Source organism: Talpa occidentalis, unplaced genomic scaffold, assembly GCF_014898055.3.
Source record: "Talpa occidentalis isolate TD23 unplaced genomic scaffold, MPIMG_talOcc4v2.1 talOcc4.8, whole genome shotgun sequence".
Classification (NCBI taxonomy): domain Eukaryota; kingdom Metazoa; phylum Chordata; class Mammalia; order Eulipotyphla; family Talpidae; genus Talpa; species Talpa occidentalis.
The window spans coordinates 69,560,468-69,586,704 of record NW_023605194.1 but is presented as its reverse complement, the minus strand read 5'-3'; the positions used below and the strand labels follow the sequence as shown (position 1 = coordinate 69,586,704).

The 26,237-nt window shown below is 46.8% G+C and overlaps 1 protein-coding gene across 10 annotated transcripts in view; it reads left to right on the top strand.

Annotated features, from left to right (window-relative positions):
* The window catches only part of RPS6KC1 (ribosomal protein S6 kinase C1), a 153,189-nt gene that overhangs the window by 91,597 nt on the left and 35,355 nt on the right, over positions 1–26,237 (top strand). For 9 of the 10 annotated variants that reach the window (XM_037496710.2, XM_037496707.2, XM_037496713.2 and 6 more), the window contains 4 exons: positions 302–349; positions 1,522–1,654; positions 10,359–11,936; positions 12,208–12,297. In XM_037496710.2, the coding sequence (XP_037352607.1) occupies positions 302–349; positions 1,522–1,654; positions 10,359–11,936; positions 12,208–12,297 (1,849 nt within the window). The remainder of the gene's footprint in view (positions 1–301; positions 350–1,521; positions 1,655–10,358; positions 11,937–12,207; positions 12,298–26,237) is intronic. The other variant, XM_037496714.2, reaches the window with a different exon arrangement.

Here is a 26,237-nt window from a genome sequence, read left to right as displayed (position 1 = left end):
CTTGGTCTAAAAGAATTTTTCCTTTGCTTTTAAGAAACATATTTAAAAAGGGTGGAGGAAGGTAAAAAAAAGAAACATTTAAAAATAAATCTAAAATATGACATTTTTGGAAAGAAAACCATGTTAAAACTCCTGGTAGATAAGGTGACTTTAATCCTGTGACTTAAAAAAAAAAAAAAATAACCTGTCAGAAGTTAATATGGGGGAGTCAGTTCTAACACATCCCCAAACCCTGTAAGATTGTTATGAGTTAATGTTTCACTGAATTGTAAATAAATTATTACTTGTGTCTTTTGTGTAGGTTTTGCTTGTAATGGACACAAGGACAGAACAGACGTTCATTTTAAAAGTAAGTGGTATTTGTATGGTTAATGAATTTAGAAATTTATTTTCAAATTATGTTTCTGAAAGAAAAAACATTCGGTATTTGTTCCCTGGGTGTTTGAAGGTTCTTTCTGTTTGTGGTGATCTGTATTTACTCTCTGTCCTTCCATCACAGTTGATAAATACTCTCAGCCTGCATTTTAAGAAGAGTTTCAGGTTAGACAGTGCAGAGGAAATAATTTGAATGTATCAGTAGTTTCAGAACGTTGCCCATACCTTTGGTGTCACCCCTCCGCTCACCCTTGGCTGAGCTTAGGCGGAACACTGGCAGGGACAAGCTCGAGTTTCGCTATTAAATTCTTGTTCCAGCTCTTTGGGAAAGTGTCATCATTTCCTGGCTCTTTCTTGGATCTGTATTTAATTTTGATTCTCTGTATAACTCAATTTATAAGTGGAAAAGAAAAGAAAAACCTGCCAGTTTTGCAGTTTCAGAATTGCATTTGGAATGCACCGTGACAGTACATATTCTAAAAAATTCCCAGATTTAACCATTTCCTCAGATCCAGACTTATCAGCCCAGGCCGATGTCCGTTGCAGCTCCTCCCCGCTGGTGCCTCAGCATGGCGGTTGGTTATGCTAGGCAGACGGCATCTCACGTCCCTGTCCGCTTGGACCTCCTCACTGACCTTCCTGTCCCCCGGTTTTTAAACTGGCCGTGATGCCAGAAACCACGCACGCCTTGTGTCTTTGGAGAAGGCTTAGAACCACCCCTGCACTCTTCTGGAAAGGAAATTTGCAGTGCCCCGTCCAGGCTGGGAAGCCCTTTGTGTTTCAGGGACATGGGGCTCTCACCCCGTCTGCTGCTCTGAAGAGAAACATAAGTAAAAGGAAACTTAAGAAAAGGTCATAGAGAAATAACTGTGTGTCATCCTGATGACTTAGTTTGAGAGCATCTCTAATAAAAATACTGACCCACGTAATTGATTTTAATGGCAGCTCTGTGGCATCTTCTGTGCTCTGGACGCGTGCCAGATGCCATCAGCAGAGCCTCCAGGGACTGAGGGGCACGGAGCAGCAGATGAGTGGTTTCTCTGAAGCCCAGAGTAACTGGGATAGATTAGTTTGGTTGATAAACACAGAGCACAGCAGGCTCCAAAGGCAGCTGAGGGTACAACTGACCTTTTTGTTCTCTGTCAGGGTCTGAGGAAAAGCAGTGAATACAGCCGGAACAGAAAGACCATCATCCCCCGCTGTGTGCCCAACATGGTGTGTCTGCACAAGTACATCATCTCGGAGGAGTCGGTGTTCCTCGTGCTGCAGCACGCCGAAGGTCAGTGCCACGTCCAGGCTCCCGGTTGTGGCGGGGCCCCTCCTCGCCCCTGGGGTTCCTGGTGTCCTACCTGCCGTGACCTCAGCTGAGATGTGGAATGACCCACGTGGGAGGGGCTGTCCTTGTTCCTCACTCCTGTACTCGGCCTCCTGGGCCCCCGAGGCGCGAGGACTGGAAAGCCCAGGGAGGCCCGCGCCGCTGTCCTCCTGGCAGTGCTCCGTGGGGCGACCCGTTCACAGACGAGTGCGGGGCAAGGCTTTATTTTAGCATTTTTATTGTGTTCTCTTGTTCTCTGCTGAAGAGATGCATGAATGTTAGATGGCTAAAATTAAAAACATCCCTTAAGAATTAATTAATTACCTCCTGTTTTAGAAGGCCTGGGCATTTGCTTAACATTTGACATTACCTAGTTATTCTGATCTGGGTTTTCACGAATATAGCCATTGGCATCACATATGGGCACAAAGCAGGGGCGTGGACTCTGCCTTCAAACTATTTATGAAATTTCAGCTCTGAGGAGAGGGAACAGGTGGCCAAAAAAATCATGTTTTGATTTGGTTTGGCACTTTAGCATCTGAATTTAAATAAATTGTTTTTTATTTAGAGTGACTGAATGCAGCGCATAAATGGAAATGCACATAATAAATATTGCCTTTTGACTTTTAAGAGGTATTCTTAAAATAACAAAAAAAGTGATTATTTTCCAAATTTTATGAAGGTGTTATTATTTTTATGTTATTGAGAACTCTTGTGCTTTACTAGTAGTTATAATGCGAGAATTTAATGTATTTTCCCGGGAAAATGAGTCATTGCTTTGTGAAATGAGGTCTCTATATGATAACTAATGCAAGACTTTTGATGGGGGCAATAAACTATTAGTATTGTTTATTAAGTACAGCACAAGATAACTACAGATGGAGGGGAGACCTCCATATGTGGCGTTTAATGGGGAATTCAGAGGGGGCTCCATGGTCTCACAGGTATTAAGAGAGTTAATTGTGTGTGTGAATTGGATAACTAATTCACCTTTGTTCAGACATTATAGACAGCTTTTATCTGAGGATACCAGTGCATTACAGACATTATTGAATTAGAGGTCATGTCATCTGATAGCGAAATACAGCCACCTCTGGTGTGGAACAAAATAACTCGCGTGGTAATAATCCATAATAATTTAGAACAAGGTCAGTAGGATGAATGTAATTATGGTCGATATTCTATTACCCGGTGTGGATTATGCTGGAGATTACCTGTGGAGACTTCTCAGTCCTGGTTTACCTCTGCTTTTCTCAGCCTCCTCCTTCCTCTTCGTCCGCCAAACCCCACTTCTGTTTCCCTTCTGCCTCCCTTTCACCGTCTCTCCTCCTGCACTTGCCTACTGGTGTTTCAACAGATTTTCCTTTGATACAATGGCAAACCTGAGTAATCTGCCTTGCAGTCACAGACACATAGTTTTCAAGCTTCCCACAGCTGCAGGCTGTCTTTACTGAGTCTCTGCCCTTGCAACTGTGTCTGGCTTTGGATGGCAGAGTGGAGTGGCTGCAGAGTTTGTCCTGGATTATTTAAACTGGGGCAGATGGGAAGCGTCTCTTTGACTATATGTTTTGTTTTACAATACAAAGATAGTAAGTTATAATGAAAATAGGCACTCTAATCAGCAAATTTACTGAGGATGTACCATGTACTAGTCTCTCTTCAAGGTAAACCAGACCCTTCTAAACTGACGTTCTTGTGGCTAGTCAAAATCACAAGGCGCCAGAGCATCGGCTCGTAGTGGGTCTGGAGTGACCCTAAGCACAGAGGCCCTCCTTTATATGAGGTAGCCCAGGCTCTGGGAAGAGTTCTCTCTTTTTCCTTTTATTAATTTTATTTACATTTTCATGCAGTATTTGATTTCTCCCCTCAGGGGTAGTCCCTGTAAATCTCCCACCACAGCACCTGTCTACCATCACAGTGTCCCTTGTGCTCCTCCTTCCTCTATTTTGATCCCTTTACCTGCCACTCCCCTGCTTTAAGCCTCAGATCTCTTGTTGCCTATAAGTGTTCTCTCTTTTTTATGACCCTTTGTTAAATTTCCCTATATTTCTCCTGTAAGTGAAACCATCCGATGTTTTTCTTTCTCTTTCTGACTTATTTCACTGAGCATCATCCCTTCCAGCTCCATCCATGTTGCTGCGAATGGCACGAGTTTATCTTTTTGATCACTGAGTAGTATTCCACTGTGTGTGTGTATAGACCACATTTGCTTGGTCCAGTCATCTGTTTGGGACCATTTAGGCTGTTTCCATATCTTGGCTAGTGTAGATAGTGCTGCACTAAACATAAGGGTGGAGGTTTCCTTGGGTATATTCCTAGGAGTAGAATCCCTGGGTCATATGGTAGATCATTTTTAGTGTTCTGAGGGTCTACCACACAGCTTTCCACAGTGGCTGGACCAGTTTGCACTCCCACCAGCAGGGTAAGAGTGTACCTTTTTCTCCACATCCTCGCCAGCATTTGTAGTTGTCAGTTTTTTTAATGTGGGCCATCCTTACTGGTGTGAGGTGGTGTCCCACTGTGCTTTGATTTGCATTTGGGAAGAGTTCTTAATGAGGAACCCATGTAGATGCAAGAAGGAAACACTTTGCAGCTACTGGCTTCTGAGTGAGAAATAAAAGGCAAAAATAAACTTGGAACTTTTTTTTTTTAATTTTTTTAAAAAAAGATTATTTATTTATTTATTTATTTGTACAAGCACTGGGTACAGTCAGAAGTGCAGGAGGGTGAGAGAATTCACCAGAGCCAGAGTGGGGAGCAGAGCAGGCAGAAGGACCGAAGTACCCTGCTGAGGGGAGCAGCGGGCAGCAGGAGAGGTCTAAGCGCCATGTGGGACCCTCCTCCGGTGGCCGGGGAGCTGCTGGGGATCGAACCGGCACTACAGAGGCTGCGGGCAGCTTCTCAACCCAGCACTTAACCGCTGCGCCATCAGGGAGGCCCTGGAACTTTTTTTTTTTTTTTTTTAATATTTATACAAGCACTGGGTACAGTCAGAAGTGTGGGAATAGAACAGGCAGAGCGGGGAACAGAACAGGCAGACTGACGAAATACACTGCTGAGGGGAGCAGTGGGCACGGCAGGAGAGGTCTGCTACGCCATGTGGGACCCTCACCGGTGGCCGGGGATCGAACCAGTGCTGCAGAGGCTGCGGGCAGCTTCGCAGCCCAGCGCTCAACCACTGAGCCACCAGGGGAGGCCCTAAACTTGGAACTTTTGATGAGTTCAAGAAAGGGGGCCACTGGTTGGGGAGCAGTAGGTGAGGGTGCTGGTGGTGTCGAGGCATTCAGAGAAATGGGGAGCCTTGTACACAGGGGAGGACTTGGGCTCCTTCCCAAGTGCTTTGGGAGACCGTTGGTGTCTTATTAGTGACAGGGCTTGACCTGGGTTTCAAAAAGCTCACCCTGTCATGGCAGGGATTGTAGGAGGGCTAGAGGGAAGGTGAGGTGTGGTAGCCTGGATGGTGTCCTGAGTGGGGTGGGAAGTGGGGTGGGATACGGGGTATACTGTGAGGGCCGAGCAGATATGCTTTGGGCTGTGGGACTTCGGGTTTTGGCTCCACTGACTGAAAGAATGGAGTTTCCATGGTCTAAGATAGGAAGGTGTGGGATGGTAGACCTAGGGAGGGGGCCTGGAAAATAAAGTTATTGGGGGGCACTGACTGAATATCCAGTAGGCCTCAAGTGGGCAGTTGGATGCACCAGGCAGGACTTAGAGGAGAGCTTGAAAATGTTTATCGTCCCCTCAAAGAACCCCTTCCTTTAGCTGTGAGGAAGATGCTCATCTTCGGCGGAGACCACGTGTGTCATCAAGGCTTCAAGTCCCCCAGATCAGGGATTATGTCACAGGCATGGCCTGTGTCCCCTCCTTTAGAAGAAAATGTCCCCTGGTCAGTCAGGAAGATGACGGACTGTGTTGGAAGGAAAGAGTTGGAAAAACCTGCAGGAGGATGGAGGTGGGAAAAATATCTCCCCAAGTTACTTGGGCACTCAAGGAGTAAGAGTTCTTTTTTTAAATCAGCTAGTTTGTTAAAAATATATAGAACTAATATATAAAAAAGAAATCCAAATATATTGACATATGTAAAGTAAAAATTCTTCTGCCCTCATAACTTTAATTCTCAGTTCTATTCTCTAGAAATAGGGGGTAATTTTCCCTCTGTATTCAAACACACACCCCCTGTCTGTTTAAGAAAATAACTGGACCTCATGGGCTGTTCTGGTATTGTTTTTCCGTCTCCATGCACCTTGGGCAGCTGTGGGGGCACACGCAGTGGAGCAAAAGGGCTGGATCCGGGGGCGGGAGCCGAGCATGGCACCCAAGATGGCTCCTGTGTGCTGGCTGCGTTGCCTAGGCGGGGAGCTGCTCTACTGAAGCTCTGTGTGCCTCTATTTTCCTGTGGATATGGTGGGAATGATGAAGTGTCCCCAGGACTGATGTGAGAGTGGGTAGTTGATGTATGTGAAGCACGCTGGCTAGGGCCTGGTACGTGGTAGAAACTTAAGTATTTGCAAATCTCTCTCTTTTTTTTTTTTTTAATAGAAAGTGAAGTATTATGCAGTTTATTTATTCTTCCCCATCAGTTGGTGTTAAAATTGTTCTAGGGGGTCTCCCTGGTGGCGCAGCAGTTGAGCGCTGTGTTGCGAAGCTGCCCGCAGCCTCTGCAGTGCCGGTTTGATCCCCGGCTGCTCCCCGGCCACCGGAGGAGGGTCCCACGTGGCGTGCAGACCTCTCCTGCCGCCCGCTGCTCCCCTCAGCAGTGTACTTCGGTCCTTCTGCCTGCTCTGCTCCCCGCTCTGGCTCTGGTGAATTCTCTCACCCTCCCGCACTTCTGACTGTACCCAGTGCTTGTATAAATAAATAAATAAATCTTTAATAAATAAATAAATCTTTAAAAAAAATTGTTCTAGGTACTTCTACCTATATATTTTTGTGTGTTTTCTTTCTTTTTTTTTTTTTGAAAACTATTTGTGGAACAGATTTCTTGAGATAGAATTGCTGGATCTAAACAAGATTTTGATTATCGATCCTACAGTTTTTTTAGCATACATTTTAAATTAAAGTCCTAATTACTATTATGCGATTTAACAAATTTCTTTGCAATTTTGCTGAAAGCCAAGAGATTAAAATCTGATGAGAGACAGAGGTTTTATTAAACCCTATGAATTGCTATTTTTATAGCTTAAAAGAGCTAATATCTGTAACTTTATCTGCTTTCACAAAGCGCAGAGAGGTATCATTTATATTCGTAAAGTGTTAAAAATTTTAAATACGTATTTTCTATTTTGTGATTTAGCAATATCAAGGGTTTGTTTTTTAGGTCAGTGTTACGGACGATACAGTAATAATGTGACATTTGTATGTTTGTCTGTTAGACCTGATTTCAACCCCAAAGAAAGTCAAACCCATCTGGCTTCTATAGCAAGAACTTCACTGGGAATAACACCTGTCAGTCAGCGATTTTCATGATTGCGTAATTGGGGGAAAAAAAAAAAAGAACTTGATAGACCAACATTTTGTTCTGTGGTGTGATGCTGAGCATTATCAAATGGGGCACCCAGCAAAGTACAGACGAGCTAACAGTTCTTTCCTCTCTTGAAAACGAAGATTTTATAATTAATGGTAAATACCTGTGTAGGCTGGGGACAGATCCCACAGGGGCCAACAGTCACGTCAGACATTTTTACCCAGTAATGAAAGGAATGGGATTTAAATAACTGCTGCATTTGACAGGTCTGGTAGGGAGTCTCGCTCATGCGCCCGCCACACAGGTCGCGGAGGAGGCCCCGCCGTGTGACTCTAGATTTGGGGCAGTTTTCCATGCACATTAAAAATGCTTCATTTCTGGGATTCGGTCTGATGAAATAGTCAGAAGTGTCAAATGTTTGTGCATGAACATGTGTGTTTTAATTCTAGTTAGTAAGACCAGAAGCAACTTAAATGTCCACCAGGAGAGGAACATTTGAAGACCCACACTCTCCGATGGATATGCTGCATGGCCATTCATGTGCTTGTGACAATTAGAAAATGTTATGATGTGGTATTAGGGGTGAGCAAAAAGCCTGAAAATAAATAATGCTAACCATTAATAGTGTTCATGGGTGAGTTTGTATATTCTGAACTTTCTTTGGCTTCCCTTGTTCTTTTCTATATTTAATTTTTTTAAACGATAAAACTGTATACTTGTTTAAAAATAATAGTGGGACTCTCAGTGATGTTAGTGTTATAGGCCTTTTTTCTTGAAAGGTTTTTAAAAATTTGAAAGATGTCATCATTTTATAATGCAATTTAATCTATATTTATTCAATACCTGTTAGATTACATAATGGACAGATCCCATCCCTGCAATTCAGAAGACCCTGCAGTCTGGCAAAGGAGATAATAAAATCATAAAGATGACAAGAGTATGAGCGAGAATGTTGTAAATGTCATAGGCGGGGCAAAGTGATATGGAGGATTCAGAGAAGACAGGAATTGTGAGCACAGCAAATATGAAAAATCTGGTAAAAGCAAACTAATTCTGAAGGACCTTGAGAGTGGTCAGGGTGTTGACCAGCAGATATTGGGAAACTAATAGGAAGGGAAATTCTAGGTATGGAGTTTTGTTTGAGCAAAGCCCAATGTGGAGCTATGTGGAGAAATCCAGTGCAGATGAATTATGTGCAAGTTGAGGGAGAGGGTGGCATCATGGGTGATGCTATATTACTGAGGGGCTAGCATGCCAGTGTGGAGTTGGCACCTCATTCTGTGGCAGAGTGGATTTGGGTTCGTGATGGAGAAATGAACTGGAACATGACCCGGCAGTGGCCGTATGGAGAGACAGGAGGAGGACTTGAAGTGGGCATGTGGCTGTGACATTACTCCGAGAGCCCGAGTGGCCAGAAGCAGTAATACAAGGATGTCTAAGAGACACTGTGGGCTCAGAAACTTACTCAGACGTGGGAAGAAGAGGGAGGAAAATTAGCCAAGGTGGGTCCAGGCCGTTCGTGCCAGAATGGTTCTCTGATGTTGTCAGCTTGTCCAGGCGGAACTGGCTTATGTGTGAACAGACCTTTGCTTCCTGCTGGCCCCTGGAGCCTCACAGCTGCAATGCATCTGCTGCGGTGGCCTGCTGCTTGTCGCCTGAGTCCACAGGCCCTGTGAAAACAACAGGGCCCTGTCCTCATGGTGGTGAGAGCAGCTCGGGTCATCTCTTTGGTTTGCCTCCAGGTAAGGCGCGGTGGGCTGTTCCCTGGGAGGTGTGACCAGAGCCATGCAGTCATTGTCCTCAAAGACAGAGCAGATGGGCCCCGTGGGAGATGCCTTTTGAGACCACATGCCTCCAGCCACTTATGAGTCGACTATGGGGACGCGTGAGCCACAGAGTATAATCTTGTGAGGATGGAAAGATGCTAAGAAAAGATGAGACAGAGTCTGACACCTCCACTCCCCAGCCTACCAACTCTAGTCCTGCGGAGAGGCCCATCAGCTGGGTGGTGGCTGCTGGAAGAAGACACAGTGGCTGGGCAGAGGGCGTGTTGTGCGCTGGAACCCTCTACACAGAACACCAAGTAGGGGGAGACTTTTGGCTGTTTCCAATCACCCCTTTGTCCATCAGATTGTCTGTCAGTGGTTACTTCCCTGCAAATGTGGACCCTTGATGCTCAGTAGTGACATGGAGCCCCAGGCAGGTGCCAGGAGGAGGAGGCCTCCCCAGTCATGCAGGGACTCCTTTCCCACACATTTCGTTTTGGGAAGCTGTGCTTGTATCTCTCTTACTGCACTGCCACGGTTTACTGTTGTCAAGATTTCTTGGTTCAGTTTGACTTTTCCTCCCATAACATGGTGTCTAGTCTTGAAGGTTTTCTTGTATTTATTATGGTTTGTTTATTCAAGCATTCTAGTTAGGAAATGAGGTTGACTTTCTAGTGGTTAAAGTGAAAGAAAGGAAAACCAAAGTGAAGATAACCACCTGACATGTTTTGCTGGTGATGTTGGATGACTTTGTCTTTATTTGAATTTTGTGGTTTCTGTGAAATTGACTTTTAATACTTTAGTTTTATAGGTTTCTGGTATATATCCAAATAGTCAGGATGGCCTGCCTCGTTGACGGCGGCCCCACGAACCGTCCTCAGTTTCTTCTTGTGGCCTCCCACCGCATGTGACAGGTAGGGGCAGGAAGTGGGGAAAACACCGTTAGTGTGGCATTGTGAACAGGGCAGTCAGTCACGTACAGACGCCGCACCCCCTGTCATCCCACTGGCATTCAGGGTGGAGTCGCTTTTCTGGTTTTTCCTACTGCAGCAGGTTTCAAGCACCGCTTCTTTGTGTGTTTCCCCATGACCAAGGCGCCGTGCTTGGCAAAAATGATTTCATAAACAGCAGAATGTATTCAGAAGCCTCCCAAATGAAATCACATTTAACTTTAATAGAATTTTGACTGTGAGATTTCATTTTAGTATTTGTTATAGCGAATTTCCCTTTAGAGGAAGAAATAGGTTGTCATTTAAACAAAACTTGATATTTGGAGATGAGCTTGCCAACAGCAGCACCAACGGCATTTTACTGTGATGCTCGTCGCACAGCCTTCTTGACGGGTGGCTGGCGAACCTGATTTTGAGTATTACGAGACTACCTTCGTTTTTCTGATGGCTTCAGTATTAAGCATTTTTTTGATTATGCTTGTTCACAGGTGGAAAACTCTGGTCATACATCAGCAAGTTCCTTAACAGAAGTCCAGAAGGAAGCTTTGACATCCAGGAGGTGAAAACATCTGCGCTTAGGAAACTGTCCCCGCAGCCGCCAGTGGGCTGCGCCCAGGGCGGCAGCAGCTTGGAGTCCAGAGCCAGCGAAGGGGGCAGCACACCTCTGGCTCTGCCTCTGAGGGCAAGCCTGACCCCCAGCTCCCAGGACAGCATCCACGACGAGGACGGCCAGGGTGGGTCTCCTGGGTGGCCTGATTCCGGCTCTAGCTCGGAAGAGGAGTGCACGACTAGTTACCTCACTTTATGCAATGAGTACGGGCAAGAAAAGATCGACCCGGGGTCCCTGAACGAGGAGCTTTTCATGACGACCGAAGGGGACGAGGTGGACCCCAGAGCTGTGGGGAGTGCCAGAGCACCCCTTGCTGCTGCCGGCGACAGCCCCTGCAGAAGGAGGCGAGCCCAGGCGCTGCAGGGGCTCCCGAGGGAGGGCGAGCCGGCCACTATCAGTTGTTCCAGAACTTCAGATTCCCTCAGTCGGTCTAAGAACAGTCCCATGGAATTCTTCAGGATCGACAGTAAGGACAGCACAAGCGAACTCCTAGGACTTGACTTTGGGGACAAATTGTACAGTCTGAAGTCAGAGCCTTTGAAGCCGCTGTTTCCTCTCTCGGATGGAGACTGCGCCTCCCACGGCTTTGACGCGGGGGAGCACGGAGCCAGGCTGACGGCGCAGGACACCATCAGCAGGGGCTCAGAGGACTCTGTCCCTGTCATTTCTTTTGAAGAAGCTGCGTTTGATGATGTCAGTGGTGCTGATGAAGGAAGACCCGACCTTCTTGTAAATCTCCCTGGTGAGTCGGAGGCACCCAAAGCTGGTGCAGCCGCGGGACCGACGGTGTTCTCACCCACGCAGGCTGGCCTGGTGGAAAGTAAACTCCTGGAAGCCCCTGATGTTCTATGCCTCCGACTAAGCCCTGAGCAGGGCCGGGCTCCTGAAGGGGCCAAGGAACTGTGGGACCCAGCCAAGCCCAGAGCCCAGAGCCTGGCTGAGAAACACATTGCCCAGGGCCAGCTGGGGATGGTATTTGTGACAGCTGTTGATCAAGGTGGTTCAGGGGACGAGTCTTTGTTGTGGGCCTCTGAACCTGAGTCCCAAGGGCCTGAGTCGGCAGGGACTGCAAAGAGCATGGAGGACAGCTCAGTCCAGATTTCTCACCGGCTCTTGGAAACTAGTGAGTGTGGCGCCGACGCAGACACTGTACACACAGAAGAAGTGTTGCTGTTTACAGATCAAACTGATGATGTGGCTAAGGAGGAGCCGACTCTATTTCTGAGAGACACTCAGTGCAAGGGGGAGAGTGGCTTAGTTCTAGAAGGCGACAAGGAGATACATCAGATTTTTGAGGACCTCGATAAAAAATTAGCACTGAACTCCAGGCTCTCCATCCCGGAGGGCTGCATCCAGAGGTGGGCAGCTGAGATGGTGGTGGCCCTTGACGCCTTGCACAGAGAGGGGATCGTGTGCCGAGACTTGAACCCCGACAACATCCTATTGAATGATAGAGGTCAGGGACTTCTGCAAATGCATTTCTTTTTATTCGCTGTTGCTTCCAATTAACTGAGTAGGCGTTTTATCTTGTAATTAGTATCTTCATTTCCTGTCTAGAGCTTCATTATCAGTGAGGCACATTCACCCCCAGTAATAGCTTCTAGTACTTAATGATGCCATTATTCTTAATGATACTGTTTTTAGCTACAAAAGGAGTAATTACAGTTCACTTCTGCAGAAAATGGAAGAGAAAAATGTTTTGATTTCTCCTGTCGTTTTGTTTTCAGGACACATTCAGCTGACGTATTTTAGCAGGTGGAGCGAGGTGGAAGATTCCTGTGACACCGCCGCCATGGAGAGGATGTACTGCGCCCCAGGTCAGCCGGTTCCCTGCCCCCTGGGAGGTGCTCTGCACTCTTCACAGAGGGGTCTCGGGGTGAAGCTGTTATATAACCCATGCCTCGTGCTGTGTGTCACTGCACTGCCACTGGATGTGCTCTCCTCGAGCTGGCAGCCGGTGGTCTCGACTTCATGGTGTCTGGAGGGGCCCTTCGGCACCCTGACTGTCCCCTCTGGGGGTTTTTCCTGGGGTGTGCGGCGTAGCTGACTGAAAGTAAAATGCCTAAAGTGGATAAGATGCAGAATCAAAAAATAACAGTGCGATGTGGCTTCAGCGATGAGTCGGCCTCGCCTTTCAGAGCAGATTTTAAATTCTTTCTGTGTTTGAAAAATTTTAGGAAGCCTGTTCTTGTGTTAAAATAGCCCACTTACACACAAGTCTGATGTCGCAGGTTGTTCCTACTCTTACTGTATAGTCTTATAAAAAGTAGAGTTTTCCCCCAGGGGGTGTTAGGTGCCTTGCAGCTGGTCGCCGGCTGCTGAGGCTTGAGCCCGATGGGGCTGTTGCTCTCCCGGTGCGCGTGGGGCTCTGCCTGAATCCAGAGCTCCTTCCGCCACCGTTTGCCTTGTGCCCGCTTTCTCGTGTGGCCGCTTGTCTCTGCCCTGGCCTTCGGGAAGCTTCAGTTGGTTGTGTGGACACAAGCTTGGTTGGCGTTTAATGCTCCCTGGCCAGATGCTGTGGGCCTGATGCTGGCATTTTCTTGGCGTAGTGGGAAGTGACGGAGATCAGGACCCAGAGACCTGTCGTGCTCAAAGTCACAGCCTTCACTGTTCAGAGTTGTTTCTGTATTGGGCAGTGACCCAGTTTTTCTACCTACAAAGCAAATATCCTGAAACTATTTACTGAAAGCAAGGATTTGGAATTTTTTCTGCCTTTTTCTTTCCCCTTCTTCCCCTCAGATATGATGGGTTTCATTTCTTGGTGGCAAGAGTGTAAACTCACACATTTTTGTTTCTCTCAAATAGAAAACTTTATGTTGATTTTTGATCAACATAAAGTTTTCTATTTGAGAGAAACAAAAATGTATTTTATTTATACAAGAACCGGGGTACAGGCCAGATGTGAGGGAGGGTGAGAAGACTCACCAGAGACAGAGCGGGGAACAGAACAGGCAGAATGACCGAAATATACTGCTGAGGGGAATAGTGGGCGAGACAGGAGAGATCTACTGCACCATGTGGGTTGCTCCGTGGCTGGCAGGGATCGAACCGGCACTGCAGAGCTGCAGACGGCTTCACAGTAACCGCGTTCAACCACCTGTGCCACTAGAGAGGCCCTGTTCCCCTTTTCTAATTTGAGAGGAAGTAACATTTTAGGTACCAGTGTACATAAGTATATGTTAGTTGTAATGGATTTGGTGGTTTTAGGATCAAAACTATTAGGGTTCTTTTAAATGAGACTTGCTAAATTCAAAAAAAAAAAAAAAAAACAAAAAACGATATAAACCTCTCATCAAAACCACATGTTTATGAGGGCGTTGTTTACTGTTTATAACTGACTCATCCCCTAGTTTTGTCGTCACTCTCATTGAAAACTATCTGTAGGCCTGTGGAATTCTAGCAGATTTTTTTCCTTCAATTGAAATTGTGTTATGTTTCTTTTAACAATCCTTAGCATGTTGCTGTCCTGAGTGTTTCACTGTGTGTGGAACAAAACTGCACTATATCCATCAGCAAAGACACACTTTCAATTTTATGGACTGAAATACAAATTTCTCACAGAGAAGTTTCCAAGTTCTAATTTTTAAAGCCTTTTCCCAGAAATCACAGTTCTCCTAGTTTACCAGGAGGTGGCAGTCTGCTATTAATGGATTTTTGCTGTCATCTCCCAGGTTGTCCTTCACTAACATTTGAAAAAAGCTGCCATCGGAAGAAGGGCTTTGTTTTAATTATTTGCGTGAAAGAATTGTACTTGCAAGCTTGGTGAGTGCACCATTGTCCTGGCATTAGGGCATGCGTGAAACCACCTGAAAGTACCTTCCTTCTTGGGCCTGTTAATTTGTCGTGTCAGCATGACACACCACACCCAGCCATGGCCTCATGAGCAGGAGCACTGGTGTCCTGCCTACGGTGGCATAAAGCGAGCATGGCAGAGCTCAGCTCAGGCTGTGCTCCTATTCCTTGCTTAAAATGCCGGGAATCGGGGCACAAGTGTGTCCATTCCTGTTTGTCTCAAAACTGAATTGCAGTGATGCCGATGAAAACAAGAGGCCTTCCTCCCTCTTGTCAGGGTGGGGGAGCTAATGGCAATGTGCTGGCATTTCAGCACCCCAAAACTCACAGTTGGCATGTGCCTGGGACCCCAGTCCTTAGGCTTTTCCTCTGTCTTGGGAAACAATGCTGGCTGCGTCAGCTCTCCTGACACAGCCCCTGCCCTCCCATTCCCCACCTCTCACCTTAGCAACACTGTCCGGGCCGCTCCCGAGCTTGCAAGCAGCTGATGTTTGGTTAGAGAGTAAAGTGGCCACAGATTAGGATGAGGGCGATCACTTCTGTTTGAACAGCGTGCAACCTCTACCCTGCCGCATCGCCCTCCTGGGAATCCTTATCACATGTTTGTCCTAAAAACACTACCCACCTGCCCTGGATTTTAGAATATCAGTGTGTTTCTTTCATCTTGTGGATGATGTGCCTTGATATTTTGAGAAAAATTTCCAGTAACAGATTCGATTTACATGGACAGAAACTTGAGCAAATGCCAAACTAGCAGGGGGGCCATTATTCTGCTCTATAAATAAGTTTAGAAAAGAAAAAACACACACAGAAACCTGTGAATCAACATGTTTTGGTCTAATTGAGGGGAAAACAAGATAGATAAATTTTGAAATGCAAATGATCACCTTCTGTTATTTAAGTCTAGTTTCTGCCAACTTTGCAATCTTAGACCTTCATAAGTCATAGTGATTTTGACAGTGAACACCAGTGAGGATGTCTGATCGTCACAAGCTTCTACAGCAAAGTGAACTTTTTTTTAAGTCGCCACTTTTTCATGTTAAAGAAAACAAATCCAACAACAAAAAGACAAAAACCGTGGCGCTTTCTCTGTCTCCATCTGTGGAAAAGCCAGGAAATAAATGGCTGCAGCTGCAGGCCCATCAAGAGGCCTTGAGAATATGAATCACTGATGCGCCCTGTACTGATCTCAGAGTGGGAGCCTCCCTGAGGTTCCGTGTGCTCTTAGGTTATCTGGGATGATTCTCCAGGAGTTTATTTAAAATAAACATCATCCGTGGCAAAGGGTTCCTTTCAGAGACTCCCAGAGCGGAGGGCAGGAAGAGAAAGTGCAAAGAAATAGTCCCTGAGGCAGGAACAGCTTCTGTAATGTGACCCAGAGGCAGTGTGGTCTGGCTTCCATGTCGGAGGCACCTGGGACGGTATGGGACCCTGGATAGGAGCTCCTGTTTTCATTATGAGAGAGTCTAGATAAAAAGCTGGAGCAAATTGATTGTTACTTTAGAGGACTTGTAGTTACTCTGATTTTATTTATATTTGCACTCCCACACATGTGTGCACATAATATGCACACACAGGCACACACATGAAGGATTGTGTTTTATCAGTGGAACTGTTATAACAGTGTAAGTTTTTTTTTAACAGTATTTTAAGTATAAAGGAAAAACAGTCAAAGCGTTTTCCTCTTACTGGTTGTTTTTTTTTCCTAAGCATTCTTGACACTTATCATAAAACAGAAGCTAGGAAATGGAACCTATAATATTAAGCATATGAAACACAAAGTTTAATATGCTTTCTAAGACAAGTGAGTAAAATTGTTTATATGTCTGTTGTTATGCTAATAGAATCACTCAAGTTTCCTATTCTAGTCTTAACAAGGTGATACAGCATCTGATTGGCGTGTCCTTCACCTTCTTGTTCCACCCATTGTGTGCCTTTATAAATGCTTGAAATTTACATTGATATTTCTCACTGAATACTCTTCTGACTTGAGAATTTGCAGGTGAATATGTGTGTAAATTGAAGAAGTCCGAATGCTTTTTACGGTAGCCCAGTTTCTACACTCCCAGATGTCAAATGACACCTTTGCTTCCTCTCTTAGGCGATTTCACACTTGGAAACTGCTCACAGCTGATGGTGAAAGTGAAACAGAAAAATCATGCTGAAAACTGTCTGCAGAATTCAGTTTTAGAGCATGTAATTTATTGACCGTTGCCCTTTGCTCTGCTGGCCCGACTATCAGCTCACCCATGAATCTATTTTGTGGGGTAGTCTTCCCTGCCTTTCTGCAAAACGTGCTTGTCAGGTGATGTGTTGCTTTTTGAGCACGGCGCTCGCTCCCAGTGGCAGGCTGCACTTGATTGTTAGATCTGGGACTCAGGCCGTGCATGGCTTAAAATATCGTGAGCCCACCATACCATTAAGATTTAGGACATTCACGATGGAGTTATCAAACCTCGGTGCTTGTCCTGCGTCTCCTGTTAACTCATTGCATGACCTTGGGCAAAGCATTTAGGACTTTCTAAGACCCTAATTTACCAGTGGTAAAATGGACTTGAGTATTAAAAAAGGTAGATGGCAAATCATCTAATATCTTTTTACATTTAATAATAATTGAGATTCATCTTATTAATGCAAGAACCCCCCCCCAACCATGATAAATATTGATGTTTTTGTCTTACGTTACTAGGATCAAAAGGGTTATTTCATTGGGGAGCTCTCTAAATATGTATTTTTACTTATTTATAGAGTTTCTATATAATGTGGAAGTGAAGGATTTTTGGGAAATGTTTTCATGGAGAAGAAAAAAATTAACTTTTGAATAGGGTGAAATTTGAATGCCAAGGTTCTCAGTAAGCAGAGAGTTTAAAGGAGAAAGAATTGTGTACATCTGAGGATTTGGCAGGGAGGTTCTGGGTAGCTTCCCTGAGCACCAGGAATGTAATTTCAAGAATGTGAAGTTGATAGAAAAGGAAACAGAATACATTTTGAAATAATAATGATATAGCTGGAAACGTGACCATCCCTGGTGTAGTCTTTTTTTTTTTAAACATTTTTTTTTGTCCGAAGGATAAAGAAGAATGAGGTGGAGGCAGCTCTAGAATTGAAAGAGTGAAAAATTTGTGGTTAATATTTAAACATTATGTTTCAAACAGTAGCTCTTTTGTTTGATTTACCCTTAAGCAAAATTTCAACAGTAGCTTTCTTGTACATAGTGGATGTTTTAATGTTTTCCTTGAATGATCAAGCAAGTTTGAATCCATTGCCTTTAGTTCCTATTCCCATAAAAGCCTGACCTGTGTCTTCTTTGGGAGAGCAACTTGTCAAGGTTGCCATGTAGTAGTGAAGATTTTGCGTTCCAGAAAAGCTCCCTGGTGCCTTTCGTCCTGTCTGCGATGAGCCCGCGCCGTGTGTGGAGCAGAATTGGGATGACAGAGAACTTCAGGGTAATGATGCTTCCCAGGCCGCTCTGTGTGGTTTGAGGGCCTAGGCCTTTGGTAAGGTGCGTCCCGGAGCCCTCAGGGATCCCCTCAACATGGCCAGTCATGTCACTTCTGCGTTTGGTCCCGCCGCATTAGCACAGACTGAGCCTAGACTGCTTCTCAGACTATGGAGGTCCTGTTAATGTGGTGCCTGCTCAGGTGATGTCGGCCATCTTGAGAAGACGTTCTTCAGCTGGTAGCACTAGAGAACTCAGAAGGGTGAAAGAATGAACGTTTTCACACAGAAGAGGTGAGATTCAGTCTCTGTGTATGTTCCGTGAGACTTCCTGCCATCGGGCGGGAGGGGACCAGGAGATTGGATAATTAAAAGGAAGTTAAATTTTACCTCTCATTTACCCCAAACTTTTTCCTAATGATCTTGGACAAGAGTCTCTCAGGAGAGGCACAGAGGCAACCTGCTGGCAGCCTCAGTGGTCGCTGCAGCGCAGCTGGTGCATCTTGGTTTTTAGCTCTCAGTTGAATTTTGACGACTGGCTCAGTTCATGGGCCTTGCAACCGCCTTAGGACAAGAGGGAAATGAGCTGTCTCTTACCTCTGCTATTTAGCAAGGAAGATGTCGGTCTGAGCCTTAAACATTGTTTACCACGGCTGCTGCCAGCTACTTTGACCAAACCATGAGGTTCTGTGCCATGAGACACTTGCCAGCTGAATATTGATGAAGTGACCGGGATGTGCGTTCCTTCCAAGCAGTTACATATATTTCCTTCTGATAAATGTTTTAAATGCTAAAGTATTAAAAAAACAAGTGATAAGGCAAGTAGAATTCCTGAGGCCCCTTTAGCGGCTGTGCCCTGCTCTGACCTGCTAGGTGGCGTGCAGGTGGGGTGTGCCTGTGGCGGCCACCATCTCAGGCCGCCTGCCCTTCGGTCCGCTATCACGGCTTTGCTGGGGAAATTGTGGGGGAACATGAGGCACTTGGTGGCCATTCAGAATGGGGTGGTTGTGATATGGTCGATGGAGACTGGAACCTGCTGTGTGGGGTTATTTCCTCCAAAAGCGCAGGGGCCAGAGAAAGTGAGCTCGGAATCACGGTCAGCCCAAAGTGCGGCACCTATCCGTTTCTTACTTTCTTTTGCGAGAGAACCATATCATAATGAGACCTCTGTGCTCCTCTCACCAGTGGGTCTTGGCTCTGAAAAGATGAAGCAAGTTAGACCAGAGCCGTGACCCAAGTCATGAAGACAATTGCTTGGAAGATGGTGCCAGGTCACCGGGACAACCAGCTCAGGACTGGGGATGGGCATTTCGCAGGCCTTGCCTGAGTTAGCGCAGTGTGAGGTGTGATTTTGTCCAGTTCCCCATGAAACCACAGGCCAGGGTTTCAGGAACTTTACCCGAAAACCAGCTGAATGAATAATATAGTGGCAACAGGAAGCAGAGCTGGCGACTGGGGGAGCCAGGAAGGCTGGCTGTGGGAGGTGGGACCCCCACATCCCTGCCATTGTGGGAGCAGACCCCCAGCTGCTGCAGACCCTTCTCTGGAAAGTGCCGGCCTTCACTGATCTTCTCCGGACCACACTCGGGAGAACCCCAGCAAGCGCTAGCGGGCCACACCGTGCTGGACAGCTCGGGGGCAGCAGCAGTCATGTGAGAGACAGATGCCGTTCTGGATGAAAGCCTGGTCATTGGGCAGCACCATTTTCTGAAATGGTCTAAGACAAGGGGAAAGGGGCAGCATATCCATTTGAAAGCATGGGCTAGAAGGGCCAGGTCTTGGCTCCAGTGAGCCTATCGCCCTGAGGCTGAAGCCTCTGCGCAGACGTGGTGGGAGTGGTAGGCGGGAACATTTGTTCTCTGTAGGTCCCTTCCATTCAGGTGCTCGGGCTCCTGAAGCGGGCACCTCGGACCCAAACCCTTGGCTCTGTTCCCCTGTCCCGTGCCAACGGCACCTGTGGGCCTCCTTTCAGTTGCATCGCTTTGTCTTGTTTGTGGAAACTTGAAAATTTCGTAACTGGACAGTGGAAGCTCTCCAGTGCACTTGCATGCAAGTTTTTTGACACTAAAACAGATTCTCCCTGGACTGGTTATCTTGCCCGCCCCACCACAGAATGCCTGCTTGGCCCTTGGTGGCAGTTTCTTGTCCTTGTGAGTGATTCCTCCCCTCCAGCTGCTCCCAGTCCTGAATCCCTGCTCCTGGCTTCTCAGCATTTGCACCTAGGACCTGCCCCCGGCATAGAGCAGACCATGGGGTTGTGGCCTGCGCAGGGCCTGTGCACGCTGCTGGCCCACCCTGTGCCACCAACCTCCTGCCCAGATGCCTGCCGTCTGTGTGCCTGGCTGGGGCCCCATGTGTCCAGACCGTGGTCAGGCAGCCAGCTCTGCACAGGATGGTGCAGGGGATCACAGATCAGCTCTGTGCCAGTGCAACTTGAGAAAAGGAGTGTGGTGGGGCCTGTGCCGGCGCTTTGACTGCCCTGGGTAGATGCCAGGATGCGAGGTGGACAGGGATCAGCAGACATGGATTAAGCGCATCAGAGTCCCGGCCACTGTGTTCTGTCTTGGTGTGGCAGTTACTTTGGAATGTTTCTGTGAACCAGAAGAGCACCCGAGCAGAAGCCCCATGTGGTAGGTCGGCCGGTGCGTTCCAGGACCTTCCCAGGTGAGGCATCTGTGGACAGAACAGTCATTTCCAGCCCACAGAGACACCACTCAGCTGTCTCAGCTTAATTCCACGTATTGTGAGATTAGGAGAAAGCTGCTTTCTTCTGGCCATCTTTCTCTCTGCTCTTTAGTCATCAGCTGTGGTGGAAGAGTAATGCTCAGCCCCTGCGTGGAAAATGTCTCTACACAGCAAGAGCTGGTGGGAGAAATTGAGGAGAATTTTGTAATTTTAGTTTCTTTCAATTAGCAGCAGATGCTGCCGGGAAGAGCATCTCCACGCAGCAGCGCAGCCCCTGTGTCTGCGCCCGGCTGACGTGCCTTGCCCGCCAGGGCGGACATGGGGTCTGTCTCTGATGCCAGCGCTGATGTCACTTTCCCTTTCTGCACACTCACCTGAGCCCATTGGTGAATTCTGACCCTATTGCCTGAGTTAGCGGATTCTTGACCACTCGTAGCAGCATTTTAAATTTTACTGAACACTTTTGAAAATGTATGGAAAATGTATTCACCCAGCTTCCTTAAATTTATAGAATGTGTCTTAATGTTTTTATTCTCACGCAACATAGTGCTCTTATCTTAAAAGCTAGTGTGTTTTTCTTTATGCTTCTTTTCCAAAGGAGAGGGTTAGAACCTTACAGTTCAGATGTTAAATGTTTATTTTTAAAAATTATCTTGGAGAAAAAGTGCTGTAGCATTAGAAAAAGTGCTGTTGCTCCCCCAAACACATGGACTGCTCATTGTCATTTCAATGTATAGGTCGGGACTTTTAGAATTCTATAGTTTTGATATTGCCCAAAGTGCTGTAGTGTTTATGTGACAGGTTCTTGTGGCTGAGCGTTGGCTGACTTTGTCATGTGAACACTTGCAGTGCTTTCTGCTTCTCTCTGAACTTTGTGACAGTCCTCGTAGTGACAGTCCCAGAGTTGCTGTAACTTAGAGTGAGGAGTAATGAGGCTCCTAAGATTCTATTTATATAAAAAAGTGTAGTTAAGAGAAAAAGCCTAGGAGGAACATTTAAATACTTGTTCTAAATTAAAATTCTTCTGTATATGAAATGCTTGTGTCAGAAGCTTCTGAGTTTAGAAGATTTCCTGCCATACCTGGAAGGGACTTACTGCCCAAGGAGTTCAATGGGATTGTCTTGAGGATTTTGGAATAGAGATGAGGACGATACCATTGTGTTAGTAGAGGTCAGGAAAGAATGAGGGCCTGAGGGGGTCTCCCTCCGTGGAAAGACCAGAGGACAGAATCAGATGGCATCACCAGCTTGAAGTGGGGCATGGGCAGACCCATCCAGAGCTAAATGTGGAGTATCAGAGTCCCTTATTTATAAGCATGTCAACAGTACTCTCTTCCAGAAAAGTAAATTCTGAATTCGGGGGTGTTGTGGACAACAGTTGCTTGAAATGCAAGATGGCTCGTTGGTATGAAATTTGAGTTTGGGTTTGTGATGTTTTCTATATAATTTCCAGATTGGATTTGGCATTATCTTTGGAGCTCACGTCTTTGACAAATCTGTGTGGCTTCACTTGGATCCTAAAAGGCAGACCTGGAGAGGAAGTGGCCACGATGCCTGTGACCCCGAGCTCACAGGGTCTCTGTGGGGTCTTCCCTGTGTCCGAGGGGGTGTCCTTTGCATTGTTTCCCGCACACCTGACATCATGGTTCCCTAGGGCCTCCTGTTCTGCTTTTCTACTACTTTGCTTTTCAGGATTGAAGCTTGTTACACGTTCAGAGTCAGATTGCATCATTCTTTTTGGCGCTGAGACACTTGGTGAGCCTTGCATGATTTTCATAAGGGCTATAAAACTCGTCTTCTGTATTTTAGCGAGCCCTCGGCAATATGGGTTACCAAGGCAGCATTATTTTTCTGAAAACTCCTGGCTTGTTGAAGAGTGTTCTATGAGGTGTTAATCACAAGTAAAACAAAGCCCATTTTGTCATTTTATGTTGTGAAAGCTTTATTATTTCATTTAAACTTGTTTATTCACTTGGGAACTGTGGTCGTTTGAATCATTAGTATCAATCAGGAGGATTCTATATTGTTTGAATGTGTGATTTGATCATGCTTGAGAGAGTTCTAGAATTTTACTGCACTGTTCTCACAGATTCGATGCTGTTGGCAACTGTGGGATGGAGCCGTTCTGTGTCTCTCTGCCTTTGGAGAGTGGTGGGGTTGGCGTTCGTGACATGGACTCTGCTCTCCCCCGCCCTATCGCTCAGGAAAGGGAGGTTGAGGAGTGCCAGATCTTTTTAGCATAATCCCACTCTTTGGACATTTTAGGTTAATGGAGGGAGAAGAAGTTATGAGAAAGACTCCGGAGTGCTTTTGAAAACACTTTCAGGACCATAAAATCACAGGTAGAAAGGGTGTCAGGGGCCTGGCTGCCCAGGTTTTCAGAGAAGCCTGGTGACATGCCCAGCCAGGTGCGGATGGCGCCCTGGCCCAGCGTCGCTGTGGCTCACGGCGGAGTCCAGGCACCGCGGTCGCGTCTCTTCTGGTGGGAATAATGCAAGCACGAGTTGTCTTAGGAACACGGTCTTTTCCTCCTACCCCCCATTGCTTAACGATGTCAGCGCTGCCCCATTTTGGAGAATAAGTTCACATTCCCCCCAGAATTGCAAATATAGGGCATGCGCAGAAACTGAAACACTTTGGGTCTTCTAGGGAAAACGTTGTGAAAATTGACAAAACAGTGGTACAATTTATCCCTTAAAATGTTTTTCTGCTCTTTCTTCCCCCAGAGGTTTTAAAAGTCAAGGTAGGAGTTTACAGGAATTTCTCAGCTGCGGTGTATTATGCTTTGAAGTAGCATCACAAGTCTGTGTGGTGTTGCCTCATGTGCCCTAGTGTCTGCTGCCACCGCCATGCACCTGTGAACACAGCCCAGTGGGCTCCATGTGTGCTTGCGGTTCTTACATAGACTTTGCAGTAAAGCAATTTAAAGCAGTGGTTTGCCCAGTCACCTAAGCTCAGCTTCCCACAGCAGGGCCGCCAGGGTCTGGGCATATGTGTGTGTGTTTAATCTGAGAATCTGGTTCTTAAGGGATGTCCCAAAGACAGCCCAGATTCTTCATTCTGATCATTGAAAATGTTTTTTAAACCTTGAAGGAGTCTTTGCACAAGTACTTGCTCCCAGTTACAATGTGTAAGTTTCCTAGCCCCCGGGAAGTTCTGTGTCTTTCCTCCATCCAGGCCTCGCTGTATAGCGCGTCTGTGAAACCAACAGTTGGTCGCGAGCCCCTGCGCCACAGATGAGCATCGTGCACGTTCTAAGCTGTGCTGTTAAGGGGGTGAAATTAAAACATTCAGTGTCTTTTTTCCAGGTTTCCATGAAAAAAAAGTTTTTTTAAAGTTAACTGTTCCCGACCAGCCCAGCCAGGTTGGAGCCGTGTTCAGGCTCGTTGCTGTCACGCGAGAGCAGTGATGGTTCTCAAGTTGGAGTAAGGCTCCGTAAGTGCCACTAGAAGGAGTGCTTGATTAATGACCCCAGAAGGAGGGGAGAAGGGAGGAGAGCTGGTAGTGGGACACTCAGGTGAGGTGGAAGGAGAAGCTGGGGTAACTGCGCTTGGCGGTGCTGCCTTATGCTTGTGGTTCTGCGGGGCCGCCAGGCATGACCGGGCTGGACAGCCGGCCTGGAGAGGTGGGAAGTAAACAGGCCTTCATGCCTTCTTAGTTCTCTTGTGCCACCTCACTGTGTACTGGGGCTCCTCAGACACCTACATTTCCTCACTACCTACACGTCCAGGGCTCTGCAGAAAATTGCGAGGTATTTCAAAGGGGCATGAAAGCAGAGGGCCTCGTTCTCAGGCTCCTTGGTGAGCAAGTTTGCAGAAAGCAATGAAGGAATAAACTTTGCCATGAATGCCCCTCATGCATCCCCAAATGCTCTGGCTCTGGAGGGCTATGAAACGAACACCACAGGGGGCTAGTGCAGTGGGGTCCTGAAGGTTCTCTGAAGTCTTTGTATCTTGTAAATCCACGCGAATTTTACGTTCTGTCCCATGAGAGAGCTGTGGTTCTTTTTAATAGGAAAATAGTACCCGCTGATTTTGGGGAGCAGGGCGGGGACTGTGTTGGTCTGGTAGCCTCAAGCCTGCCCCTGCCCAGCAGTGACTTGGGAAGCAGCAGGTGTGACTGTAGCTTCTGGTGGCCTAGGCCTGGCTGGCGACAGCTCTCAGGGAGCTTTTCTGCATTGTGAGGTGCTCCTGTAAACCATCCATAGAGGCTGGGGTGTGGCTTAGTCTAGAGCGTCTCAGGGCATGTGAGACCCTATAAACCCTCTCATTAATTTTCCCAGCCGTTTTACCCCTGGGCATGCATAGCCAGTATTCTTTGTCCTCCAGAGCCGCCCTGCCCAAATAAGTTCTTAAGATGCTTGGAAATTTGCCATAATTGATGTGAAATGTTAGATGTGTTGCTTCGTTGTGGTGAACAGTTACTGCGATTCTATGTGCCGGGCACCCTGGTTGCCCTCCACAGCACGTATTCCCCGATGGGCAGGCAGACCGGTAGCCACGTGAGCCACTGGCTGTTGGCTCTTGAGTTGGAAACAGACATGGCCTTTATAAAACTAAGAAATCAAGGCCTCTTGCTGTGTGATTAAAGAAAATAATATGATTGAACTTTTTGAGCAAAAATGAAAACCCTTCCCTAGACTGGTGGGAAACTGCGTACCTGACTGCCAGTTAGCCTTGCTCTGCAGAGGTGCCGCTGCCTCCTAGGCGTGGAGGTGTGGTGCCTGGTGAACCACTCAAGCAGGTGGACGCCCTGGTCTCACAGAGGCCTGATCTCAAGGCCTCTGCATGTAGCTCAGTGGTCAGCAAGAAGCCATTCACTTTTGGCAAGAGGTGGTATTTGAAGACAGGATGGAGGTGTATTTCCTTTTCACTTTTCTCAAGTTCCTAAGAACACACATCTTTTCTAAAGCATCTAGAAAATGCTTCCCAAGATTTTCTTTGGGGCAGGGTGTTGGGGCTGGGAGGGCAGCATAAGTGCTTTGAATAGGCCCCCAAGGAGTCGTCCTTTATGAGAAGACCCTTAGGAAATCCTGAGTGCCCAGGCCGAGGCCCTGGGATCCAGCACTCCTGCTCTGGTGGGATCTAGGGGTCCCTTGAGATCGGCTCCTTGTTTCCTTTGCTGTGTGAGGCCTTACGAGAAGCCGGCAGGGCTCATGGCCTGCAGATTCGCCTTGTCCCGCTTACCTTCTCTGGTCACCTGCTGGTGCCTGACATTCACAGCCACAGTAGGAGGAGGAGTGTCGCACTGCCCTAGGCCAGATCGCTGAAGCATTTCACCATATTTCCCACCAGTATTTTTTCTGAATACGTGCTGTTAAAATTGGGTTTTACTTCATATAGCCTCTGAAATGCGTCCCGTGTATGCCATCACCCTGACCAGGTCAGCAGCGGGTGGTTCGAGCAGTGGCTTGTCGTGCACGTGTGTGGCTCTTGGGGGTGAGGAGACTTTGGTCATTTGCACAATCAGTTTTATTAGTTAAATGTGTTTTCTCTTTTTACCACCTCACTGAGACCAGCCGGTCAGAGGCCAGTCCTGCAGACAGCGTTGGGTGCTGGCCTTCGGGGGCATGAAAGGGTGACAAGGCTTAGCGACTAAGATGACGTCAGACTCCACGACTTACGGGCTAAAAACCTCCAAAATGGTGAAATGAGTTGTTACTGATTTGTGGACACAGAACTTGTGCAGTGAGAGAGCTGTGCACAAGGTGGGGGCATGGGGATTCTAAAAGACCCAGCTGTGATTTGGGGGTGCTCTAAAAAGCCCTGTCTAGTTTCAGTTGTGGCTTAAAACAACGGTTCTATACTTGAAATAACCAAGTGGGTGAATTTGCATTTCACAT